Below are 25,075 nucleotides of genomic sequence, written 5' to 3' on the forward strand. Positions count from 1 at the left end.
AGAGTAAAGTACATGCAAGTAGCAATAACATCAGTAGAAATGGGAAAGAATCGACATACTGACAGATTTTATCGACAAAATGGCGGATTTCCGTTGTCTACCTGACACTTTGTCTATTCTTCCGTATAAAGAAACCGTTTCTATGGTGACCATACTACGCCTGCTGTAGTCTAATTAATTTGAATCTTTGCATACCTATTATGAGTCAATGACAATGCAATATTAATTTGCTAAAATCAATCCTTAAGTCCTCAAATCAAGAACTTCATCAGCCTGCAATGTCAAAAGTCTCAAAACCAAACTTGAAAATAATAATACTACAATTTTAAGTGGTACTATATAACTAATGAGCTCGAGTTACAAATAATGTGACGTTAATTACAGTCGACGTGAACCAGTCATATTGTAGAAAGTGATGGAAATTCTGTGTGTAATATGGAGCAATATCTAATAAATCAAATCGTTAGTGTCGTTAGCAACGCAACGAACAATTTAATAATAATTAAGGTAAACAAACATCATTTGGACCACGAACGGTTAAGTGTAGTTAGACAAATAATGAGTCTATGGAGTTTGGTAGAAAACAAGTAAAATAATATGTAATTAAATAAGAAATAAAAAAAAACCGCCAAACAACTTTCAAAAGTAATGAAATAATATAGTTTAAATTATTCCTAAGTGTAAAGTGATATTTTAGTCCATAATTGTTGTCACGGTGTGTCGAGGGACCGCCAACAGTGTCTTTTGCATTTTGTATCGCCATGTCATTGATTGTCTCGATTTGGTTAGCTGAAAACTGACCCTTAAACTATAATGTTATGTGAAATCAAACATCTACATTAGCGGTCCCATCACTTTACTCTTGGGAATTATTTAAACTTAAAGTCAGTAAAATATATTATTTCATTTTTAAAGTTGTTTGGCGGGGGTTTTTTTTAAATTTCTTAATTTAATTTTATTTCATGCTTTTAAACTTGTGTTGGTTATAGTGCAGAATAATTCCTATCAACAGGATCATATTATATCCCAATGAATACCATCTAGGAATGTCCTTTTGGATGAGGCCGTCACGCGTCAATATGAGTCCAAACATGAAACCTCCACTTTAGGTTCATATGGAGCTCGGCTCCTATAGAAGGTGATGCTGCAGCAGCAGCATCACCTATTACTAGTTATCGCAATTAAAAAGAGCCCAAACACGAAACCATTGCTCTAAGTTGGTGAGGAGTTGGGTATCCTATTGATTACCAGGTGATGCTGCAGCACCAGGTCAACTTTCCATTAATGTGTAAATATTCATAAATGTCACGAACTAGAATGCAATAAAGCCCACCAAACGACTGCAAGTTGCTAATCGGCCCTTCACCAACCAGATGAAACGCGATTTTTCAACACGGAGCAGGCTGATGATGATGATCTATAGCTAAGAACACTCTCAATTAAGTCAGCTTTCAAAAAAAAAATAGATCAAAATCGGTCCACCAGTTTGGATGCTACGATGCCACAGACAGACAGATAGACAGACAGATCGACAGACAGACACGTCAAACTTATGACACCCCTCTTTTTTGTCGGGGGTTAAAAATATGGGCTTTTTGCCAAGTTTTCGATAAAAGTAACGACGTCGATGTTGGAAAAGGAAAATGTATGAAGACAAAAGGCTTTTTTATGATATAAGGGGGCAAACGAGCAAACGGGTTACCTGATGGAAAGCAACTTCCGTCGCCCATGGACACTCGCAGCATCAGAAGAGCTGCAGATGCGTTGCCGGCCGGCTTGCGGTGCCGTATTACAAGCTACACATGATTTACTTTTAATTTCATTTTCGAGGTCATTGAATGACTTGATGCCTTGTCAATTATTACGAAATACACTCGTAATAATTGACAGACATAGTTTCGCATTTATAATACTAATATTATAAATTCGAAAGTGTGTCTGTCTGTCTGTCCGTCTCTCTACCTGTCTGTCTGTTACTGTCTGACTAGTGTCGTCTAGTGTAAACAATAAAGCGTTATTCCAAAATATATTTTCATTGAACTTCAATATCGTATTTATTGTCGATGGCAAATAGGCTAAGGATTTTCACGCTGCACGCTCTATCTACAGACCGCACAGATTTACTTTAACCCCAGAGATACTATGAAAATGGTCCTTATGCCAATGGCACAAGGGTCCAGGTAGGGATAAAATAACATTGAACAGCTCTTTAGCTCTCAATAACCTTTACAATGGAACGCAATAGCAAATCACTATAGTATCACCCGATAAATGTCAAATAGTAATCTATAATAGTGGGAGAGAGAGTGTCTATGTGCCTCCGTCGTCTACCAGAACTTGGAATTTGATATAGTAATTTTAAAAACTTTGACGAGAACTTTTTGAAAAATAATTAGACAAGATGTACTTTTATTTAATGTGAAACACCTAATTATATTATTGCTACGTTGAGAGTTCATATTTCAGAGTGTCTTATTTTCAGTCACTAACAAAAATGTCAGGTGTAATAATAGGATGGTTGTCAACAATTGGGCAGTTTGATGATTGATCTACGTGATTCTCTTGATTATATTTTAATTAGCTGAGTATGGCATGTTGTGCGTAAATCCATCCTACGATAACTTATATTGAAGAAATAAATGAAGATCTTTCATACTTTTTAATTATCTTTAAAGTATTTTCAAGCCATTAATTAAAAAGCCCATCTCAATAAATAACTTTATCACCTGCGGCGGGCGGCCATCTTGAATTAATCGCTGCGGAAGTCGCGAATATTAAGAGGCCGGAGAATATGCACATAAATCATATTTTTATTTCTCGAAACTTCATCGCACAAATCGCCTACTTTGTAGTGAATTCATTTCCTGGTTTAGATGTAGTGAATCTATTAAAATCGAATTATAGTAGATTTGATGACGATGGGACTGTGGGATATGTGTGTGGAGGCCAAAGGAAGATCTTCCGACCGAGCGAGGTGTTATGCTCGGTTAGGCCGAAGGCCACGTGATACGTCTCAGCTGTCTTATATATACCGACGCGCTCAGAAAAATTCGATAGCGCGATGCAGGAATGTTAGGCGAATTGTGGGTACCGCCACAGGACTAAATGAAGACAAAAATCTTGTCTGATCATATTACTTACGTAGTAGTACTAAATAGTTATATTTAGTAATCTGTGATATTCTGCGACTTCGTTTTGACCTGCTTCGCTACATTCTCGGACTAGACGGAAAACGCAAGCGTTTTATCTAAGCGTGCTCGCTTGGGCACTATGAAGTAACTTCTAGGCAGATGTCCCAAATTCATCTGTGTGGCAGGCATTGTGTTATGTCGGTTTCCTGTAAGTTTTTTAAAATATGTCTCTTTTTATCAATAAACAATAGGAAACACGAGTTGATTTCAGGACTATGGGGTGCCTTTTTTCCCGTTGGGGATGCATATACACATCCCAGGTGGTCTGTGGTACTCGTATGTGGGACTCCCTGGGGGCGGTGAAGGCCGCGCCCGGGCATAGTCACTAAAACCCTAAAGATGTTCCTGTTTTGCCGCTTTAGGACTTTGGGGTGCCTGATGATTATGATGGTGTCTATAGTTAAGCAAATCGCATAGCGGGCGATATGATCTACGGTGTGTATGGGGTATAGTGTGTAGTGAGAGCGGCCCCGCCCTCTTACGACACCGCTTTCTACAGGTGTATTAGCAATATTAGTGTTGTTACGAAAAATCAATAAGATGGGTAACGGAGTTACATAGTTTAATAGGTAAAGAAGTTAAATATAAGAAACTAGATGACGTACAACTGTTGCGCCGTCCTCTCCCGGGACTTAGAGTATCTCCATACCAAATGTCAACAAAATCGCTTCAACGATTTGGGCGTGCAGATAACAGGAAGTAGATTGGCTGATGTAATAATATATATATAATATATCTATGGACGCTTCACACCACGTCAGTCTGGCCCCGTGGTAAGTACTTGAAGGACTTGTGTTACGGGTACCAGACAACGGAAATATATTTAATACTTTTATACTATACATATATTTAAGATTTTTTATTATATGATACACGTATCTAATACACATCCATGACCAAGGAACTTTGAAAACTTTTTGTTCCATCGGCGAGATTTGAACCCGCAACCCCCGGTTTGAGCTACCAACAGCCCATCAACTGAGCCACAGCCACAGGTCGTCAAGTATGCCATATTATACAACTTAAAGATCGCTCAGCAAAAATGGAAGGAACGTTATGTTAGACTTTTAGGTATCTTTGGTGGTGTGAGGAGCGGGGTGGGGACTGGGGACACGCTTGTAGAGAAAAACATACCACCCCAGAACAGTCCGTGTCCATGGGCACTATTAGGTTTTCGCTCACTGTCTTCGGAGCCGGACACTCTTAACTCTCTAGATAAAAATATCTTCAGCCGAACAAAGAACCTCCTTCTTCTTTGGAAGTCGGCTAAAAATGGACGTAGATAATAGATACGCCAATGTTGTTTGGGACAAAAGTTGAAAAAACTTAAAAAAAAAAACTGTCAACTAAGTAGGATATGTAAACACAACTATTAAACAACAGACAGTTTTGAAACCAGTTCTGATTACGCTTTCAAGCGATCCGCATTCTCCCGAAGATACGTGGACATTACGTAACTGGTATTTGGGCCGTTGGGTAACGCTACAACATGGTCATACCGCTTTTATGCAGACGTATCCCAGAAGTGCCTAGTTAAGGCGAAGCCGCGTTAAAGTAAAAAACTTAAATTGCTTGTTTTCTAGCCCGGCCTCTCATAGAAAACAAGCAATGGAACAGCAAAAAATGGAAAGGGCGTAAGCGACAAAAACCACGTAATTTAAAAACCATAAATTTTAATACATTTCATTTAAGCTATGGGCAAATTAAAGTGTATGCTTAAACTAATTTATGTACAAATTTTGGAAGCTTAAATTACTCTCCTCTGTTGGCAAAATAGGCCCCTTTTTTACAGAGGTCTTTTTGATTGATTAGTCTGTGTTATAAAAGTTGACCAATCGTGTTATGCTATGGGTAATTCAAAGAGAAAGACATGATGAATACTGGCAATGAACTTTAGTTTCTTAGCTTTAGCCATTGCTGAGAAAATATATTATATCGCTACAGCCAAATTATCAAGGTGTCGCCTTAATGGACATTATTGGAATACTCTTTTTTATCAGGTATATTTTATCAGTCACACACACACTTTGATATTATAATGAATAATTTGACAGAAAACTTATGGAATTGCTGTCAAAAACTTCATTTAATTGAAGTGTGAGTTTGTTAATTTCTCAAATTTTCCTTTTTGTATACTTTATCTATTTTTACGGATCTTTTTGCACATTAAGCGACTAAAAATGAAAAACTATATATTTATAGTATATAAACATTAAACATGCTTTTTGAAGTTAAAAGTGTATTAGCACTTCTGACATTAAATTTGGAACCGATTATTTTTGGCCACTTAATTTTACTTAAATGTAAGATTGTAACTTTTGTAGGTGTGGTTATTTATCATCTATATTCTTTTTTGTTCCAGGTAAGCACAAAGAGTGCATGTTCCTAAGGCTCGAGTTTTTCTCTCTTCAACGTATCGAGCGGTAAAATGGGTAAAGTAAACTCCTACCATTAGAAATATTGCCTGGTCCATAATCCTAGATGTGCTAGTCTGCACTCTGCGCTATAGTAAAATATTATAATATCACATTGACTCTGTTGCGCTTCATATTAAAATATCTCCAATATTTTGACAAAAGATTAGGAGTATCATAGTGTTATAGGTAAAGAAAAGCAAACTAAAAGCTGCATTATAATAAAATAATTCGTTTTAATCAGTTTTGATCTAAATGTAAACAAATCTTATATAATACTACCGATTTGTGTCAAGTACAAATCATGCAATGTTAATATTCGGGTTTTAGTTATATTCAGCTTGAAATGAATTGAAACGCAGCATCGTTACAAAGGCGGAATTCATGATCTGAATTTACGACAAAGGAAGCCTCAGTATTGAGTAAACTACAACAGTATGATGAATGTCGGTTACGGGTTCGACTGCGCCGGTAATAAATAGCCTTTGTCTTCATTGCGCCTTACCACGAACTGGGCAAGGCTGGTTGTACACTGAGTGGTATTACTTCAACTTTCTTAGTCGTAATCAAAGTTTTTTTCAGTTCAGCCCCCGTAGACAAGTGGCAAAACGCTAACGCTAACGCTTGCGCTACAAAATGTATGGAATTGACATTAGTATTCGCTAGCGAAGCAATGACTTATGTCAAATCGTATAAATTTTGTAGCGCTAGCGTTAGCGTTAGCGTTAGCGCTTTGCCACTTGTCTACAGGCCCAGTCAGGAGACTGACTCGTACAATAAATAGTACATCATCAACTGATTGCAAAAATGATGAGACATTGTTTTCAAAATATAGTTACCAAAATTCTTAATTGTATATGTATTAACTGTAGAGTATATTATATTTTTATTTTAATAACAAATTTCTGAGTTAAGACAAAAAATTTGCATTTCAAGTTGGATATAGTTTGAACTAATATATAATTTTAGATTGGAGGTAGTGTTTGTAAACAAACAGGTGTTTTTCTTAGATTTGGTGCTGAGCAAAGGCCTCCTCCAGTTGTTTATTCTATTTTATTTAAGGGTCTTAACTCGTTCTAATAATATCTACAAAAGTTTCAGCCGATGTACGCCCATCTTGCTCTGATATTTAAAAGGATACACCAGGGGCTAGAGAAATGAAAAAAAGTACGTGTAATATCTATAGCTGTCTCCCTAACTTCAAGGCTATAACGTAGAACGCGATAGAGACAACTACAGAAAATCAACGATTCGTTATCCCCTGATTCCTTCTCCAAAACTTAACCGATTTAAGTACTTTTTTCATTAAAGATTAAAGAAAGGCTGTTGTGTTCCTATGTCTTTTTTTTTTTGTTGTATAATCTAGCCCAATCTGTTTTCTGGATGTTTGAACACAGCGAAAAATTTGGCCATTTTTTTAGGTTTTTGAACGTTCATATTTTATTTAATAATTAAATTATGAAAAAAAAAGAAAACATAGGGACATCGTATTAGTGGCCGTAGATATTCAGGAAAAAATTATAACTCTACTAGCATTATCCAGTGACGAAACAGGGGACAACGTTTGTATGGAAAAAAAGGGCGGTGTGAACTCCTCTTAAGTGTCAGAACGCGCGAATTCGTTAGCAGCCTAGTTTAGAGCTGTGCGTGTGAAAAACTTCCAACGCAACAGTTTTGTAACGATATTGAAATGCCATTGTTGCGCATTCAATTATATTATTGTCTATCAGTTTTTGCCGTTTCCATTTTGCCGTTATCAATTTTGCCTACAGTTTTGTAAGGGGATGAAAAAGCCGCTAACCGGCTTAGCATAGCCACTACGGTGATACAAAAACACTGTCAGAGCTTTGGGGGCAAACTGACAAATTATTCTCAATCTGTCACTTTGGTTATTTCCTGTCTGAGCTGCTTTTCGTGGTAGCTATATACTTAGCTTGCAATTAGCTTAATGAAATATCACAAAAATAACATATGATAGATGTATCAAAATATTATAAAAAATAAGACATGCTATTGTCATTCTTAGAATCTACTGTATGAGCAACGCGTGTATTGTCAATTTTCTTTTTGTAGATATACGTAGAACAGAATAGTTTCATTCTAGAAAATGAGTGGTTCTCGCGTAATCAATGAAGGCACTACAAAGTTTCGGGCAACACAGTATCTAAATTCTAAATATCACTTCTTTCTTACAGCAAATAAACTTTCTTGCGTTATCATTTCGATTTCATTTCACAGATCACCTAAATCAATTCATACGTTTTTCAATGCGAGATGAATGGAAAGCTATAACATTCCGGTTTGTTGTGATCAGGTGTAACTTACGTAACATACATTTCGGTATCTCAGCCTCACTGTCACTTTCGTTGCGCGCGCTTCGATTTCCTGTATCTGCTATCTGCTATAGCAGCGGAATGCTGAAGAACCTTGTGACTAATACAAGGCCGGCCATAGACGGACCGCATCTTGCAGTCGAAACCGACTGTAAAATGCGGTTACCGCACGGCGATCTGATTCTTGAGCGGTCGGAGCAGTCGTTCAACGCAACCATGGGCGCCGGCAGGGGGGTGCCAGGGGGTGCACTTGCACCCCTTGGGAATCTCGGGATCAACAGGAATTATTGAAATAAAAAGCATTTTGTAACCCTATTACCATGCCCTACAAGGATAGTTCGTAATGTTTCGGCACTAAATGTTTTATGTTGACGTAAATAGACAGTCACTGTTGTTCGTAAAAAGTGAAAAGAAAAGAACAGAAAGAAAACTAAAATCTACACCCCATAGAAATTATTTCTGCCGGCCCCATGAACGCAAACGCTCTAGAGCAGTCGGTTCCGACTGCAACTGGCGGTCCGTCTATGGCCAGTCCTAATTTAAATCTTAATCTAAATATCATATGCGGTTTTGATAGTTTTACTTTAAATCGAGTAATAATTGATTTAATACATTAAATGAGAATAACAAAAGGTTCTTTATTATATTTTTTTAACGCTACAGCCAAATTGATTTAGATCACATCTGTAAGGGGACTACTTGGAATTTCGGGACAAGAGAAGGTATAGTTTGGATTATGGGGATAACGTATGTAAATGGGTACGGTTACCGCGTAATAAACGAGTTCATTCGAGCAAAGCAAATCAAGTTGTGTACAACATTTGCCTTATAAGTTTTAGCTATACTAAATTAGCATTGGGTTTCCAATGTTGAATAGATTTTTATAAGCTCTATACCTCACACATTTAAGAAATATTTATTGGTTTACATCCAAAAGTGAATAACCGCAGTTGCTAAAAATCTAAAAGATGTTGAAACACCGTTAAAACTAATAGCAAATTCTATTACACTTTTTGTTAAAGTAATAATAATAATGATGACATAACTAGTACTTATCGTAACCTAATTCAGATATCTAGATCAGACACTGACCTTGACGTAAGCTACAACCGCTATACATGTTGTATGTCATGACTCTTGATCACGATTACTAATAAAAGCAATAAGATTAAGACTAAAGTCTAATGAATCATACTCGATAAATATTGTATGTGTTGTTAATTTTTTATTGAACTTGTTTTGGACTGTTCATTTGCTTTGATAGTCAACAAAAAGGAATTCATACTTAATATTATAAATGCGCAAGTGTGTCTTTTTGTCGGTCTGTCTGACTGTTACCTCTTCATGCCAGAACCGCTGAACCGATTTTGCTGTAATTTGGTATGGAGATATTGGAGATGAGTGCCAGGAAAGGACATAAGATACTTTTTATCCCGGAAAAATGTACGGTTTCCGCGCGATTAAGGCCCCGTATTAAAAGAAACGGACGATTTTCAAGATTTAAAAGTGACATTAGACATAAAAATATAGTAATTTAAATTCTTCCATTACATAATATCATGAACTTCACTCGATAGAAAAAAAATCCAAAGTTATCTCTTCTTTTAACGAAATTGCCATACTATGTCCAAATTATTTGGAATTTTCAGATAATATTTATTGAATCTGAAATAAAGACAAAAACTATATCTAGGGCGTTTCGTTTTTTTTACTCGATTTAATTGATGTATAAAAAAACGACGATCAAAAAACTATAAAATTGCAGGCGCAAAGGTTCGGCTGGTACGCTTTCAGTCACACACTGCCCTAGATATTATATTCTTTGTCTTTAATTAAGTACAAAAATTATCTGAAAATTCCAAATAATTTAGAAATAGTATGGCAAATGGCAATTACGTTAAAAGAAGAGGTAACTTTGGGATTTTTTTCTATCGAGTGAAGTTCATGATATTGTGTAATGGAATATAAATTCCACTGTGTTAGATCCTTAACTAACACATATATTTTTTTCAGAATTGATATTACTATATTTTTATGTCTCCTGTCACTTTTAAATCTTGAAAATCGTTCGTTTCTGGGAATACAGGGCTTAAACTAATTTTGGCGCAACGGAGTTGCACTGCGACATCTAGTAGACCACTAAAATTTCTTCTAACTTCGCCATAGTTAAACACATAAATTCCTTGTACTGGCGAAACTCACATACCAAACTGCGGCGTAATATTCCGATAGATTATGATGAAACATTGCACATGTGACATTGAACTACACGAGAACTGAATAAGCACTTTACATCAACTGACCTCTGCTCGTTGCTTCACCACAAACGTAGCTTTATATATAGTTAATGAATATCTACAGTTCTCACTTGATTTGAACCGCAGATTCAACCGCATAAGAATTAAGAATTGCAAATAAAAAAAATATTAATTCTTATACATTTTGCAAAAACATTGCAAAATGTATAAGAATTAATATTTTTCCTACAGTAAAAACTGCACATATCTCTATACCTTTTAAATCATTTAAATGTCCAAGTACTATACTTCGGGGTCATTAAGTTTGGGTTGTACCAGAGGCTAAATTTAACTTTAACTTTAACCTTAACTTTGACCGGAGAAATTGACAGATGACATCTGGTCCAACAAGGTTATAAATGAACGTGGGCGGGGGCGGTGCTGGTATAGGAGAACTGTCAAAAATGGCGTTTTTGTATGATGACAGCGTTAGTTCCTTTTAAAACCTTGCTACACACACTCGCCACGTGCATTTAAAACCTTGTCGATCTCTATGGTTATGGTCAAATATGGCGTCTTGATGGCGTCCATTTTTAACTTTAACCAAAGATTTGACATTTTGCATTGTAGTTAAAGTTAAAGTTACAGTTATAGTTAAAGTTAGTTGGTGCAACCCAACCTGAGAGATTTAAATACATTTATATATCATCAGCTCTGTGAACATTTCTACTGGCTATCACGGATTCTTACCTTAAATAGTTGGCCTAGTGCCTGATGGACGTGTAGATAGACAAAAGAACAGACATAGACGTCCCAGTAATATAGTTCTAAAATTAAATAATAGAATCAATAGTTTTATGTGTTACTCGTAGGTACGTAACATTTCTTGCTTCCATTAAATCTTACTACCAGACACGCCTCACAACGCCTCCGTGGTCTAATGGTATAGAGCGCGGCTCTTGACTCGGAGGTCGTGGTTACGATTCCCGTGTTGTAAACATTTTATTTCCAAGTTTGGTTAGGACCAATGCACGCTGATCACCTGATTGTCTGACAAGTAAGATGATCCATGCGTCGGATGGGCATGTAAAAAGTCGGTCCTGCGCATGATCTCTCGCCGATCGTGTCGGTCTTCCGTCCCACTGGGTTATGAGAGTAAAGGAATAGAGGGTGCTCTTGTGTACTGCGCACAAACTTGGGCACTATAAAAATTACTCCTGCGTAGCTGGCCTGGTTTCAATGAAACCGGCCACCGTCACCGAAACCGGTGTGGGAGCTATTATTATTATTACTACCAGACAATGCTGCTCATCTATCGTCTTCCCAAAATAATCCAGAGCAATAACCAACAAGTAGTGTTCTGGTATGTGACGGAGACGGCAAGTGGCGGCGGTAACTGGAGCGTGCTGGAACTTCCGAGCGATGTGGCGCGGCCGTTGACTCGCTCAGTTATTAGTACTATACTGAATTAACCGCTTAAATTATGAGACACTTAAGTGTTGTTTTTGTCATTTTGCTTAGCGTAAAGAGAGAGCTTTGACTATGAAGTGCGGATGTTGACTTCGTCAATTATTAGAGCAGAGACCTAAAATTAAGAGACACTTAAGTTTTGTACTTTTTATTCCGATGAATAAAAATAAATAACTTTTAACTTAAGTTCAGTTTGTAACTTTACGCCGACGATTTTGTACCGACGCTGACTCGCTCAATATAATTAGAACTGAGACTGTAATAACTTAAATTAAGAGACACTTAAGTTGTTCTTATTATTCTGCTTAGTACAAATAGAGAACTTTTGATACTACTTACGTGGTAGAGCAATGCTTAGGCATGAATTGGCCGGCTTGACCGGAGAAATAGCACGGGTTCACAGAAAACCGGCGTGAAACAGCGCTTGCGCTGTGTTTCGCCGAATGAGTGAGTTTACCGGGGGCCCCTATTAATTACCTACCCGGTCCCTTCCCTATTCCTTTCCTTACCTCCCCTACCCTGTAATCCTATTCCCCTATTCCCTCTTAAAAGGCCGGCAACGCACCTGCAGCTCATCATTATTCTGATGTTGCGTGTATCCATGGGCGACGGAAGCTGCTTTCCATCAGGTGACCCGTTTGCTCGTTTGTCCCCTTATTTCATAAAAGAAAAAATTTGGTTTGGTCGTTAACTTTAATGCTCACTTTCGTCAATCCAAAGCAAAGCTAATATAGAATAAATACAACGAGCTAAATGTGGAACACAATTTTGAACGTTGAATATGTCTGTTCTCATGATTATGAAACTAAGAGACAATCAAGTTTTGCCTTGCCAATTTACCAAATAAACATGCTGCCGAAATGTATGTGACTAGATCGATTTTAGCTTTTATTAGCCTTTGATTAGATCGATTTTAGCTTTGTGTACCACAGGTATTGTAAGACTTTGCATGTAAACTATTAAAATCATCCAACAATTCCATAAAATTTAGTATAAAATTATAGAAAAATTTTGTCAATCTGTCTCTCAAACTATTTGTCTTTTAATCAAACCCGAAATAAAAGAAAACACATATATGAAGCAGCCTTTCAATGCCTTTGCTTTTCAATAAGTTGATACATAAACTGGACTTTAAATGTACAGACAAATATGAAATTATAAACATAGGTACCATCTAGGAAATTGATTCCTAGGCAGTTGACGGACCTACGTCATTTAGTCGGCTCATGTCAATTCAATGTTAGCTGTGATCGGTCTGATGGGTTTGACTTAATGCTACCAAATTGCTTAGGAATCAACTTTCTCCATCTGCCTAGAAATCAACTTCTCTGGTAGTATATGTGTTGTGAAAACAAAATCGGTGTCGACCTCTGCACTGAGCGGATGTGCGTGTAGTGGTCTAGTGTTGTAACAGATTACTGCTTCCTTTACTCCTACGTTGAGATAAATATCGACAAAGTTTAGTTTTTACTATCTAGTTAATAATTAAACCGAGTGAAATCAAAATAAGCCCGAAAGATCGCGTCACCTAATGGCCGATTCACACCGGAATGGCAGCGGCGAGGCGAGTACTTTCGGTGTCATATGATTTTAAACTTTATCTTCATTATTGTGATACATAGTATCGCTTGAGAAATCGCGGCCACGGGCGGCTGTAGACTTCCATTCCGGTGTGAATCGGCCCTAAGCCACAAGCAGTAATCGTCGCTTTTTGTATATCAAACATGGATACCTATACAAAATTGTGCAAAAATCATATTAGGTATTGGCATTTTCGAAGTTCAATTTACCTTCAAATTATTTACCAGACTAGAAAATTAATGAAAATTTTAAAAGTTTTATGAATTATGTGTAATATATTTTCCCACGACAAACATGAAACAGGACATAACTTATTAAAGTATAATGTCGTTATAGAATATTATATCATAGCTATGAAATACTGACTAAAAGGTGTATATTCCATGCCATAACTTGAAATATTAATAATTTTACCATCGACATTTTAGACATGACCATTATATAGGTAATTATTTTATAATCAATCCACGAAAACTACAAGCCTAATATTAAGTCATATCTAAAAATAAACTGCGTATTACTTTACTTAAAAAACTGGTTAAACAAAACTTTTATGGCGCCAAAGTAAACGCGCCTGTCAATGTCATATCGGTTTTTTTTAATCCGATCGATATTTTTTTTTAATATCTGTTATTGGAATCTGGCTGTGGATTTGTTTTTTTATGCGACGGAGGCCAGTCGTGCGTGCGGCGCGAAAGTGAAAACTTACCGAGCGAATTCTGTAAACACCATATTATCCTGGAATCGTACGTAGGGTTGTCGTCTTTTTATTAAGCTTTAGCTTTAATTTTTAACATGCTATCCATCTATTTTTATCTTACATGAGGAAAAAAAGCAATATTAAAGATAAAACATTTGCGTCTTTTTGACTGTCGGAAAATGTTTGTCTTATTTTGTAATAAATTTTCTTAAATCTTGTGAGCGCACTGTGTATTTATTTATTAGTTCGACGTTATTCTATGTTAATATCTCGTTTAAAACAATGAATAAAGAAACAGATGGAAGCGAGATAACTACAAAAAAGTGTGGCCGGCGCCATATTGCCAAGAACTAAACATGACGGTCTATAGTGATGGGACACTCGGTTGATATTTGTCGAGGATATCGATAAGTAAGATATTATAAGTGAGCTATTAAGGTTAAAATCTTTTAAATAAATGATCGGATTCTTCACCTTATATTTTTTAAATTCGATAAAAAAGTACATCACTAAACGTCAAATCTACTAATTTCTATGTTGATTAAATAATATCGAAAATCAAGCCATGTTATATTCTATTCTATCACAAATCTTATTTATTGTCTAATTATTAACTAAATTAGCACATACGAAGTCAAGCCATCGGTAAAATAACAAAAATTTTTGTAAAAATATAAACGTACCTATCCAAGGACAAACTTTTTTAAATTTCTTCACTTTTTTGACGGACTATAAATTAATTTTAAAAAAAGCAAATTGGTCGAAAAATTTGACCGATATATCGATATTTTTTCCACGATATATCGAGACCGATATTGATATTTTTTCAAATATCGATGCATCGATATTTTCTTTCAATTTCGACATCCCTATAATACGACACTTTGACAGTTTATGTACCTCGGAGAACCGGAACATAAAATGGTGGACCGGCCACCGTATTTTGATTTGGTAGAGACCATTATGCCGCGTCCACTTATAAAAGTCAATGGTTTAAAATTATATTTATGTATAAAAGATTACGTTCTAAACATTATTGCAGCAGCTTTATAGTACAAAAGCATATTTTCTACGATAAATCTTGCTACCTACTTTTCCGGCTCTCCTAATTGGTTCAACGGTGAAATAGTAACAGAAATTATAGATATACACTCTTTTGCGTCTATAATAACATTAGCACATACGCAAAATTGCTAATATTTATTGATTCGTACCTGCTATGTGGTGCACGCAAATTTATTCTAAATCAGTTGACAGCCCTAATAAAATATACAGTTAATTATGTAACTCAGTCAGAATCTAGGATACGCCACATAAGGAGTTTAGCATTCCTAGCTCTAGTGGGATTTATGTTAATGCCTACACTTTTTCGTACACGGAAAACTTTTTGCCCGAATGTCGTAAACTCTTAGCAACTGAATATCCAGAAAAACTATAAAATCCACGCGTTTGAAATACTACAGCTATTAAGTTGTTTTATGTTTTCGCCATCAACGGATATATCTTAATTATTTTGACAGAAGTATGTGCTTGAAATTTTTGTCACGTAATAAAATTTGATCGTAAAAAATATCTGGTATCTATAACTTTGGTGTAAGGTGTCAGTTTTTTATAGCAAGTACAAATCTTGTAGAGTAAGATCCAGCGAAAGCCAAACCTTCGACATTTCATGAAAGCTTTTCTGTAGATGTCCATGGGGACATAGTTCCTGGTTCTTACGTCTAGTCTCTATAGAGTATTTTTTTTTATGAATTAAGGGGGCAAACGAGCAAACGGATCACCTGATGGAAAGCAACTTCCGTCGCCCATGGACACTCGTAGCATCAGAAGAGCTGCATGTGCGTTGCCGGCCTTTTAAGAGGGTATAGGGTAATAAGGGAGGGTAGGGAAGGGAAGGGAATAGGGGAGGGTAGGAAAGGGAATAGGGTAGGGGATTGGGCCTCCGGTAAACTCACTCACTCGGCGAAACACAGCGCAAGCGCTGTTTCACGCCGGTTTTCTGTGAGAACGTGGTATTTATCCGGTCGAGCCGGCCCATTCGTGCCGAAGCATGGCTCTCCCACGTTTAGACTATGGAGTCATATATCATGAAGTTTTATAGGTATAAGACCAGCAACGATTTGCGATTACTAATTTAGGAGGTACCAACTACCAAGTGGTCCACATAATCTTCATTAAAATATAAATCTTATTTTTTTTAATATTATTTTCCTCGGGACAGCTATAGAAATCTCGTTTTTCACTGTCCAACCCTTATAACATTTGCTACTTGCTCCCCAGTACCATAAAGTATGGTGAACCTATGTAGACTTAAAGAAAAGGAAAATAAATAAATTGATTTTTATAAAAACGTGTATGACTCCAAGTATCTTACTTGGGTTCTTTAAAAAAGACATGGGAACATCTAGTTTCATAACCATTTTCGCTTCCAAGAACTAGTCAGGCTTTGGAAGAAAGGCTTTAAGTTATTCTAAGTATTAATAGGTTAGTTAGGAAACATACTTAATTCTACAAGTAGTAAGCCACATGTCGGCTACTCAGAATGCCAGCGAATTCTGTGAATGCATAAGTATGTCAGTATGTAATATTCCCTAATGACATATTCGCATGTCATAATTATGACGATTGTGCAATACCAATTTCCGTACCATTATTGAACTACGTGTTGACTGAACGTAATTTAACGTACATGTAGTACAATTAAAGATTACAAAATTTGGGATATGACGATATAAAATGAAGACGTTAGTGGAAGAATCAGGTAAATAACAGTTAAAAATTGCCGTTTTTGTGCATAAAGGAGACGAGGCTTTAGGGCCGGAAAAATGATCTATAATATAAAAATGAGTCGCTGAATGTGTTGCTAAGCGCAAAACTTTTTTAAAATATTCCTTGAAGTACGAGGATGGTTCTTACGTAGAGAAAAAAAAAAATTAATGTGTTCACCTACATTCTACAGTCTTAGCTAAGCAGGCCCTAGGGCCTGTTTCACCACTTTCTGATAAAGTGCCGAATAGGCTATTCACAACTTTTTTTGATAGATTCTCCATACTTGATCTGTCAAGTTAATTGGTAGATGGCCTATTCGTCACTTATCAGGAAGTGGTGAAACAGGCCCTAAATCTAACTACTACATTAAATTGAATTAAAATCCGTTGGGTAGTTTAAACGTAAAAGAGAGCAATCTTTCCTTCACACACTCTTCTTTTTATATGAAACTAGTTTATGTGAACTCAAAAATTATATTGTCAACAATAACAAGTTTAGAGAAATTATTACAATAAACAAACTTTTAAAATAAAAATATGATGTTAAATATTCCTATACATAAGACTTCAACGCGCGAAGTTCCGTATAAAAGACATCAACGCGCTGCAACGAGTATGTTGTCAAACTTGATATCTAAGGCCTAGTTTACTTTTTAAACACCTTATAAAATAATATATTATCTGTACTAATATTATAAATATGAAATGTCTGTCTGTGTTGTGTGTTACCTTTTCACACCCAAAACGCTGAACCGATTTTGCTGAAACTTGGCATGGAGATATCCGGTACACGAAATGGGATACTTTTGATCTCGGAAAAATGTACGGTTCCCGCGCGATAAACGTATTTTGTTGCAACGGAGTTGCGGGCGTCATCTAGTAATAAATACCCCGCGATTTATAATCCCACGATAAACTGCGCAACGGCATTGCGGCCGTCTTAATAACTCCATACATCGGTTTCGGTGACGGTGGCCGGTTTCATCGCAACCAGGCCAGATACGCAGGAGTAATTTTATAGTGCCCAAGTGTGTGCGCAGTTCACAGGAGCACTCTCTATTCCTTTACTCTCATAATCCAGTGGGACGGACGGCGACATGACTGGCGAGAGATCAGGCGCAGGACCGACTGTTTACATGGCCATCTAACACACAAATCATCTTACTTGTCAGACAATCAGGTGATCAGCCTGCTTTGTCCTAACCAAACTTGGAAATAACGTACGTTTCCAACGCGGGAATCAAACCCAGCTCCGTGTCGAGAGCCACGATTTAAACCACTGGACCACGGAGGCGTTTGCGGGCGTCATCTAGTATTCTAATGCGAGTCATCTTCTGATCTCTCTTGGTGTAAAGAATGTTCAGTGAAAACGAGAGCTACATCGCGAACCGGTCGAGTTTCTCGAGGCCTATACAATTAAAACAAAACAACTTCCGTCACAATATACGACCTCTGTGGCTCAGTAGTGAGCGCGTTGGTAGCTCGAGCCGGGGGTCGCAGGTCCGAGTCCCGCCGACGGAACAATAAGTTTTCAAAGTTCCTGGGTCATGGATGTGTATTAAATATGTGTATCATATAATAAAAATCTTAAATATATGTATAGTATAAAAGTATTAAATTTATTTCCGTTGTCTGGTACCTGTAACACAAGTCCTTCAGGTACTTACCACAGGGCCAGACTGACGTGGTGTGAAGCGTCCATAGATATAAATATAATATAAATGCGAGTTTTAAATATGCAAGTCCCATGTTTCCGCTAGGCTGGCTCGAACAAATTAAAGGAAGCTAATGTGTGTGGAAGAGAGCCATGATTTAGCACCATAAGGCTGGTTCGACGGCCTCTCAGAAAATCATCATGAATAATTATTTTATAATATTGCGGTTTTACAAGAAAAATATGTTTGATTTCCTGGACCATTTCCGTCCATCTTTCCAAATTTTTGCTATACTGTACTCGGCGAAACATGGCGATAGCGGTCATTGACCTTTTTAGTCTAGGCGCTAAGTGAAAAATGCTCGCACTGTATTTAGAATAATAAGGAATAAAATTGACTTCTTATAAAGACACAGATTATTACAGATTCATCGGAAAACCTCTTTGGTAACTCTTAGAATGATAATCTCCAACGTTTTATGACTTTCAACTTTGAAGTGGTATGCTTCACATTGAGTATGCAAAATACGATATCACCCTTAGACTAAGAATATATTCTGACACTTCTTTGTCAATCGCGGTTTATCAGGTAGGTAGTCAATGACCGCTACTGTCTCGATTCCCCGAGTACACCTTAGTAGGACTGCAATCATTCTAATATTATTCCTAACTACATTTCTAAACGGGGCATCACACCTTACGCCACAGATATAAATATTCACATCGTTATGGAACAGTTACTCAACTTCGACAGTAAGACCGTAGACAGTTAACCATAGACAAAATTGTCTCTGGTCAGCCGTCTATGGGCAATCGGGTCTGGAACGTTCCAAGTTTAAATTCAAATTGTCTTCGTAACGGGTTCATGCAAAGGATGCACTAGATTCATATGCAATTATTATTGTGACCTAAGTAATAATAATTATTTATTTTTATGTAGTAGTTCTCTTTTGGTCTGTTTAGGTATTAAAATTATATTATATTGTGTGTCTCAGAAACTATTTATCTTTAGATTTGCAAGTAGCTTAAATTCTTTTTTGAATTTCATAATTTTGAACGTGGTTGTGGTTAAATAAATTCTAATTTTGCAGACGGATGTAAAAGTAAATTGCCTATTAGATATCACGTTCAATCTTTCTCTTTCTTAATTGTTATTATTCTTGCTTATGACAGAGGAGGCATAATTTTGAAAATTTTAAAAATAGTTTGATGTTTCGAAGACTTTTTCAAGATTTTGAAAGAAATTTGACCAACGAGTAACATAAAGTTGCAAGTTATAATTGTTTATGCAATAAAGTTTAGTAAAAGCCACAAATTTTAAACCTTATTGTTATTTGTTTGTTAAAAGTATTTTAAACAAGTGACATTTATTCGCAAGCAAACAACAAATTAATAAAGAATTGAGTGATTCGAGAAACCTTATCCATTTATTAACTGGACATGAGCCAGTGCCTCAGAGATCCAAATACATTTTCCTTAAACGCAATATCGACCTTTGTAAAGAATATTTACGGAAAATTTCAAGATTCCGCATCTTAAAAGGAGAGAACATTTTTATCTGCTAGTTACAATGATCGGTTGACCTAAGGTTAACAAGTTTTAAACTTAAATAAAGTAATTTGAAGATCTTCAATGGTTGATGACTATAAACATTTTTTTTATTTGTGCGATTTTTTATTTATTACCGATGTTAGGTCAATAAATGTTAATAATAAACATAAAAAAAACCTTAAAATTTATTGAGCTGTAACTTTTGATAATGAAATAAATATTATTTATTTATTTGTTTCTATAATTTCATTTGTTTTGTTCCAGGAATACACAATATGGCTATCAGCCCTGATAGTCTTGGTCACACTAGCGACACCCAGTAAGTATAAATTATAATAATAATAATAATAATTTATTTATTTCAATACATTCTAACTTTACAAAAATACAATATTTGTTTGCTTATCTATATATATTAAAATGGATTTTCAATTGTGTAAGAAACGCTAAAACTCGAAAACGACTGAACGGATTGGACTAATTTTAGTTTTAAAATATTCGTAGAAGTCCAAGGAAGGTTTTAAAGTGACACGATCACACGAAGTTCACCGGGACAGCTAGTATTAAATAGATTCTAGTACTACTAAGCTATTTGACAAAGACAGAGATGAGTATTACAGAGAAGACTACCAAAAGGAGCCTGCGCTTAAACAAAAGCAAGTTTTTATTGCGGCAAAATGTATGATATTTGCATTACATACATTGACGATGCTGCGGGAACCTTGTTATAACTTACTAGACATTCTGCACGGCTTCGCCCGCGTAGATTAGATATTTCACAGACAAATTAGTCCACAAAAGTTGCCTATGATCCTTAACGTGGTCTACTTTTTATCTGTGCCAAATAACAGAAAAATTGCTCCAGTAGCTCGTGAGATAAGCCCTTTAAAATAACTTCCCCCGTTTTTTCCACATTTTCCTCTATTCGTTCGCTCCTATTACTTTTAGCGTGATAAAATATAGCTTATATACTTCCTCAATAAGTAGGCTATCTAATATTGAAAGAATTTTTCAAATCGGATTAGTAGTTCTTGAGATTAGCACGTTCACACAGACAAACAAACTCTTCCGCTTTATAATATTAGTAACAAGCTTCCCGCGGCATCCATATCCATACTCCATACTAATATCTCTTATATATAAAAATGGATTTTCAAATGTGTTAGTCGCGCTAAAACTCGAAAACGGCTGAACGGATTGGGCTGATTTTAGTCTTAAAATATTCGTAGAAGTCCAGGGAAGGTTTTAAAGTGACACGAAGTTCACCGGGACAGCTAGTTATAAATAAGTGAAAATATGTATGTCTGTCTGTCTGTTATCTCTTCACGCCCGAACCGCTGAACCGATTTTGCTGAAATTTGGTATGGAAATACTTTGGGTCCCGGGAAAGACATAGGATAGTTTTAGTCTAGTACTAAATTTTATAGTTAGTTATCTTTGTTACATCCGAGACAAAGGAAATAAAATTATATTTGGATATCACTGCTTATATACATGGAAGGCGATACAAAGATAGCTTTTTTAGCTACAACGATACAATGATACAAACAAAACACTTTAGCATTGTGAGTCTGAGATTGTCTTACACAAAGGCAAATAAAATGGCCGCGTACTATATAATATGGTCCTTCGAGCAGATCACACAATATAAACAAATACAGAAGAGTTCATTAGACCATCCTCATGCAGAATTATATATCTGCATTCTGAATAAGTATCATTTGTGTAATTTCAAAAACATTACGTCACGTGTTAACAGTCATCATATTATTATTGACACTGTATTTGAAAATATAAGAATGCCATTAAAATTTTTTCTGCAGTATGAATGAAAATGTAAATAATTGGGTGTTTTACCTTTAAGTTCATTATAAGACATGAATGAGTTACTCTACTATACGATATTTATATTATACAGACTACATAATACACAGAGTTTATTGCTAGGAAAATACCTTAATTATTTTGCGTATTGGGATAAAATATCGCTACTATAGCCTTGAAGATCTTCGTCTTATAGTAAGTTAGTACAGTGGTTTGCCTTCAAACCTGTATTGGAATTTCTTGAGCTTACTAGCATATCAGATAGGCTTACTGGTATATTGGCTTTTTGGTTCAAAATTTACAGATTTTGTTATATTAAAATATATCCTATCTGAATTAAAAATGCGTGCACTTTTAAATACGATGATTTGCTCACATATAAGTAAGTCAATCGTTCGGAACCAAATATTTTGACGAAATAAAGGCTACATAATATATCTTTTCCCACCTGCCATGGGAACTCCATAACGAAGTTCAGCAAAATCGGTTCAGTGGTTTGGGCGTGAGGAGGAAACTGACACACTTTCGCATTTATAAAATTAGTATGGATCTTATGTCCGTTCCCGGGACTCAAAGTATCTCCACACCAAATTTCAGTAAAATCGGTTCAGCGGTTAGGGCGTCAAGGTGAACAAGAAAGACAGACAGACACTTTCGCGTTTATAATATTAGTATGGAATAATATGTGTAGAGATGCAACGATAACTCTGTGCGCAGCTGCTCTGTGCAGGTCAATGACCGCGATGACAATGCCCATTGTCTCCGCTCATCCGCGGCCTGGACTTCTTGTTTCCCTTTCATTTGCTTTGTATGTTTTATTGGCTTTAGTATACTAGTTAAGGCTAGTAAAAAATATATGACGATCTTCATTTTGGTAAAAATTGGTTGGCTTAGCAATCCTTAGCAACAGTTGTCTAGCAGAATTCATCTCAATAAAAAAATCAAGTGCTAGACAATATCTAAATTGCTCCCGTAGTTTCATAGACAAACAAATTCTTAAACTGTTTATCCGTTCATCTGTCTGTTAGATCTTTACGCCAAAACCGTAAAACGTTTTTTACGGTTTTGGCGTATACATTTTTTATTAAAAATTTTAATAAAAAATTTATACTTACTAAGTATTTACCTTTAAAAACCGGCCAAGTGCGACTTGGACTCACCCATGAAGGGTTCCGCAGCCGCAATAAGGTTTATTTTTACGAAATTAAAAGGTTTTTGATTTATTTTTATATTTCAATTGATTTAATGAAAGTTAAATTAAGGTTTACCATTTATGACGTATAAAAAAAAAACTACTTGCTATATCTCGTTCAAACCAATTTTCGTTGGTAGTTTTTATATATAGTAATGTACATCATATAATATTATTATTTTTAGACTTATCATGCCCCTACTTTAGAAGTTAGAGGGGGGGCGGACACATTTTTCCACTTTGGAAGAGTCTCTCTTGCAAACTATTCAGGTTAGAAAAAAATGATACTAAAAACCTTAATATGATTTTTGGGGACCTATCCGTAGATACTCCACACGCATAGGTTAGATGAAAAAAATTTTTTTTTTGTTTTAGTTGGACCTATGGGGACCCCTAAATTTTTTTATAATTTTTCCATGTTTGTATCAAAATCTTAAGACGGTTCACAGATTACATCTACTTACCAAGTTTCAAAAGTATAGCTCTTATAGTTTCGGAGAAAAGTGGCTGTGACATACGGACGGACAGACAGACAGACAGACAGACGGACATGACGAATCTATAAGGGTTCCGTTTTTTGCCATTTGGCTACGGAACCCTAAAAATTTATCAGTTACAACGTGGTTACAACACTTTACATAAATTTAGGCGTAACAAAGTTGCAAAAAAGCGGGGAATATCTAGTAAATAATAAGATAATATTTGCTAACCAAAGCCTCATCGATATCAGTAAAAAACAAGATGACTGTCACCAATTGTTGCCAAATCTCAATTTCATAGACATTACTCTATTTTGCCTACCGCCGTAACGAGTTGGCAATCTTCTCTATCACCGTGAACATCGATTACTTTGTTTTATTCTTTTGTTTAGTAATTACATTTAAAATGAAACTTTTTTCAACTAGTTATTGTTTTTTGACGACCTTTGTTGTTGGGCTGTTGGTAGCTCAAGCCGGGGGTCGCGGGATCGAATCCCGCCGACGGAACAAAAAAGTTTTCAAAGTTCCTGGGTCATGGATGTGTATTAAATATGTGTATCGTATAATAAAAATTTTAAATATATACATATAGTATAAAAGTATTAAATATATTTCCGTTGTCTGGTACCCGTAACACAAGTCCTTTAGGTACTTAGCACGGGGTCAGACTGACGTGGTGTGAAGCGTCCATAGATATTATTATTATTATTTTACTAAGTTAACATTGCAAATCTTAATTTTGTTTGCTTTACTGCCTATTCTATAAATAGGAAACAATTTATGAAAGTCACAAAGTTTTATGTTAATTACATTAAAAAAAAAATTTGACACTCTGAGTTGTTCGGACTGTAGATCATATCGAAATCTTTTTATATAGAATAAAGTGACATTTCTAAGATGAAAATATATTTTCCCTAGTTTTTATTATTCGCAGATTTTCCCCTTATCCGTAAATCACTTCAGTTTTTGACACCATCCCTTCTTTCCCAGCGCACAGTGAGCCGCGCGTGGTGTGCTACTACACAAACTGGTCGGTGTACCGGTCCGGCACGGCGCGCTTCAACCCCCAGAACATCAACCCCTACCTCTGCACCCACCTCGTCTACGCCTTCGGGGGGTTCACCAAGGACAACACGCTGAAACCCTTCGACAAGTACCAGGATATTGAGAAAGGTGGGTTTATTTTATTCAAATCTTTTATCTACAAGGTGTAAAAAAAAAGTTACTTTTTCAGCGCTACTCTGTGAATTCTGTACAGGGGACACATACACACCCTAAAGTTTTTGCTATTACTATCTTTAACTATAAATCTTTAACTTGAAAAAAAATCTATTGCTATCAATATTTATCTGAATATGTTAAAACTGTGAGCAGGCGGGATGATGGCAGGTTCATACTTACACCACCGAGGATTTTTATGTCACTAAGCAGAATTTTTAGAAGCAATTGACCCTTAGAGAATATCTCAACTGATAAAATCATTCCATTCTATACACGCCAAAGTCGGGAATAAAACATAATAATTTTAACTTATCTGCAACCTTCTCAAATGACATACAACGTCTAAAATAATAACGGAAATACATTTATTTGTTTCCGACTGTTACAGCTTAGGGTTGATTCAGACCGCGACGCGACGCGTAGATGCATTTATAAATTTATATGGATTTGACAGATTCGC

General features: G+C 36.0%; 1 protein-coding gene across 1 annotated transcript in view; it reads left to right on the forward strand.

The window, feature by feature from the left end:
• Positions 1-25,075, forward strand: part of LOC121732867 (mucin-5AC) — a 72,647-nt gene that overhangs the window by 21,639 nt on the left and 25,933 nt on the right. The window contains exons 2-3 of the mRNA XM_042122861.1: positions 20,164-20,218; positions 24,385-24,567. Coding sequence (XP_041978795.1) covers positions 20,164-20,218; positions 24,385-24,567 — 238 coding nt within the window. The remainder of the gene's footprint in view (positions 1-20,163; positions 20,219-24,384; positions 24,568-25,075) is intronic.

This window comes from Aricia agestis, chromosome 13, assembly GCF_905147365.1.
Source record: "Aricia agestis chromosome 13, ilAriAges1.1, whole genome shotgun sequence".
NCBI classification, from domain to species: domain Eukaryota; kingdom Metazoa; phylum Arthropoda; class Insecta; order Lepidoptera; family Lycaenidae; genus Aricia; species Aricia agestis.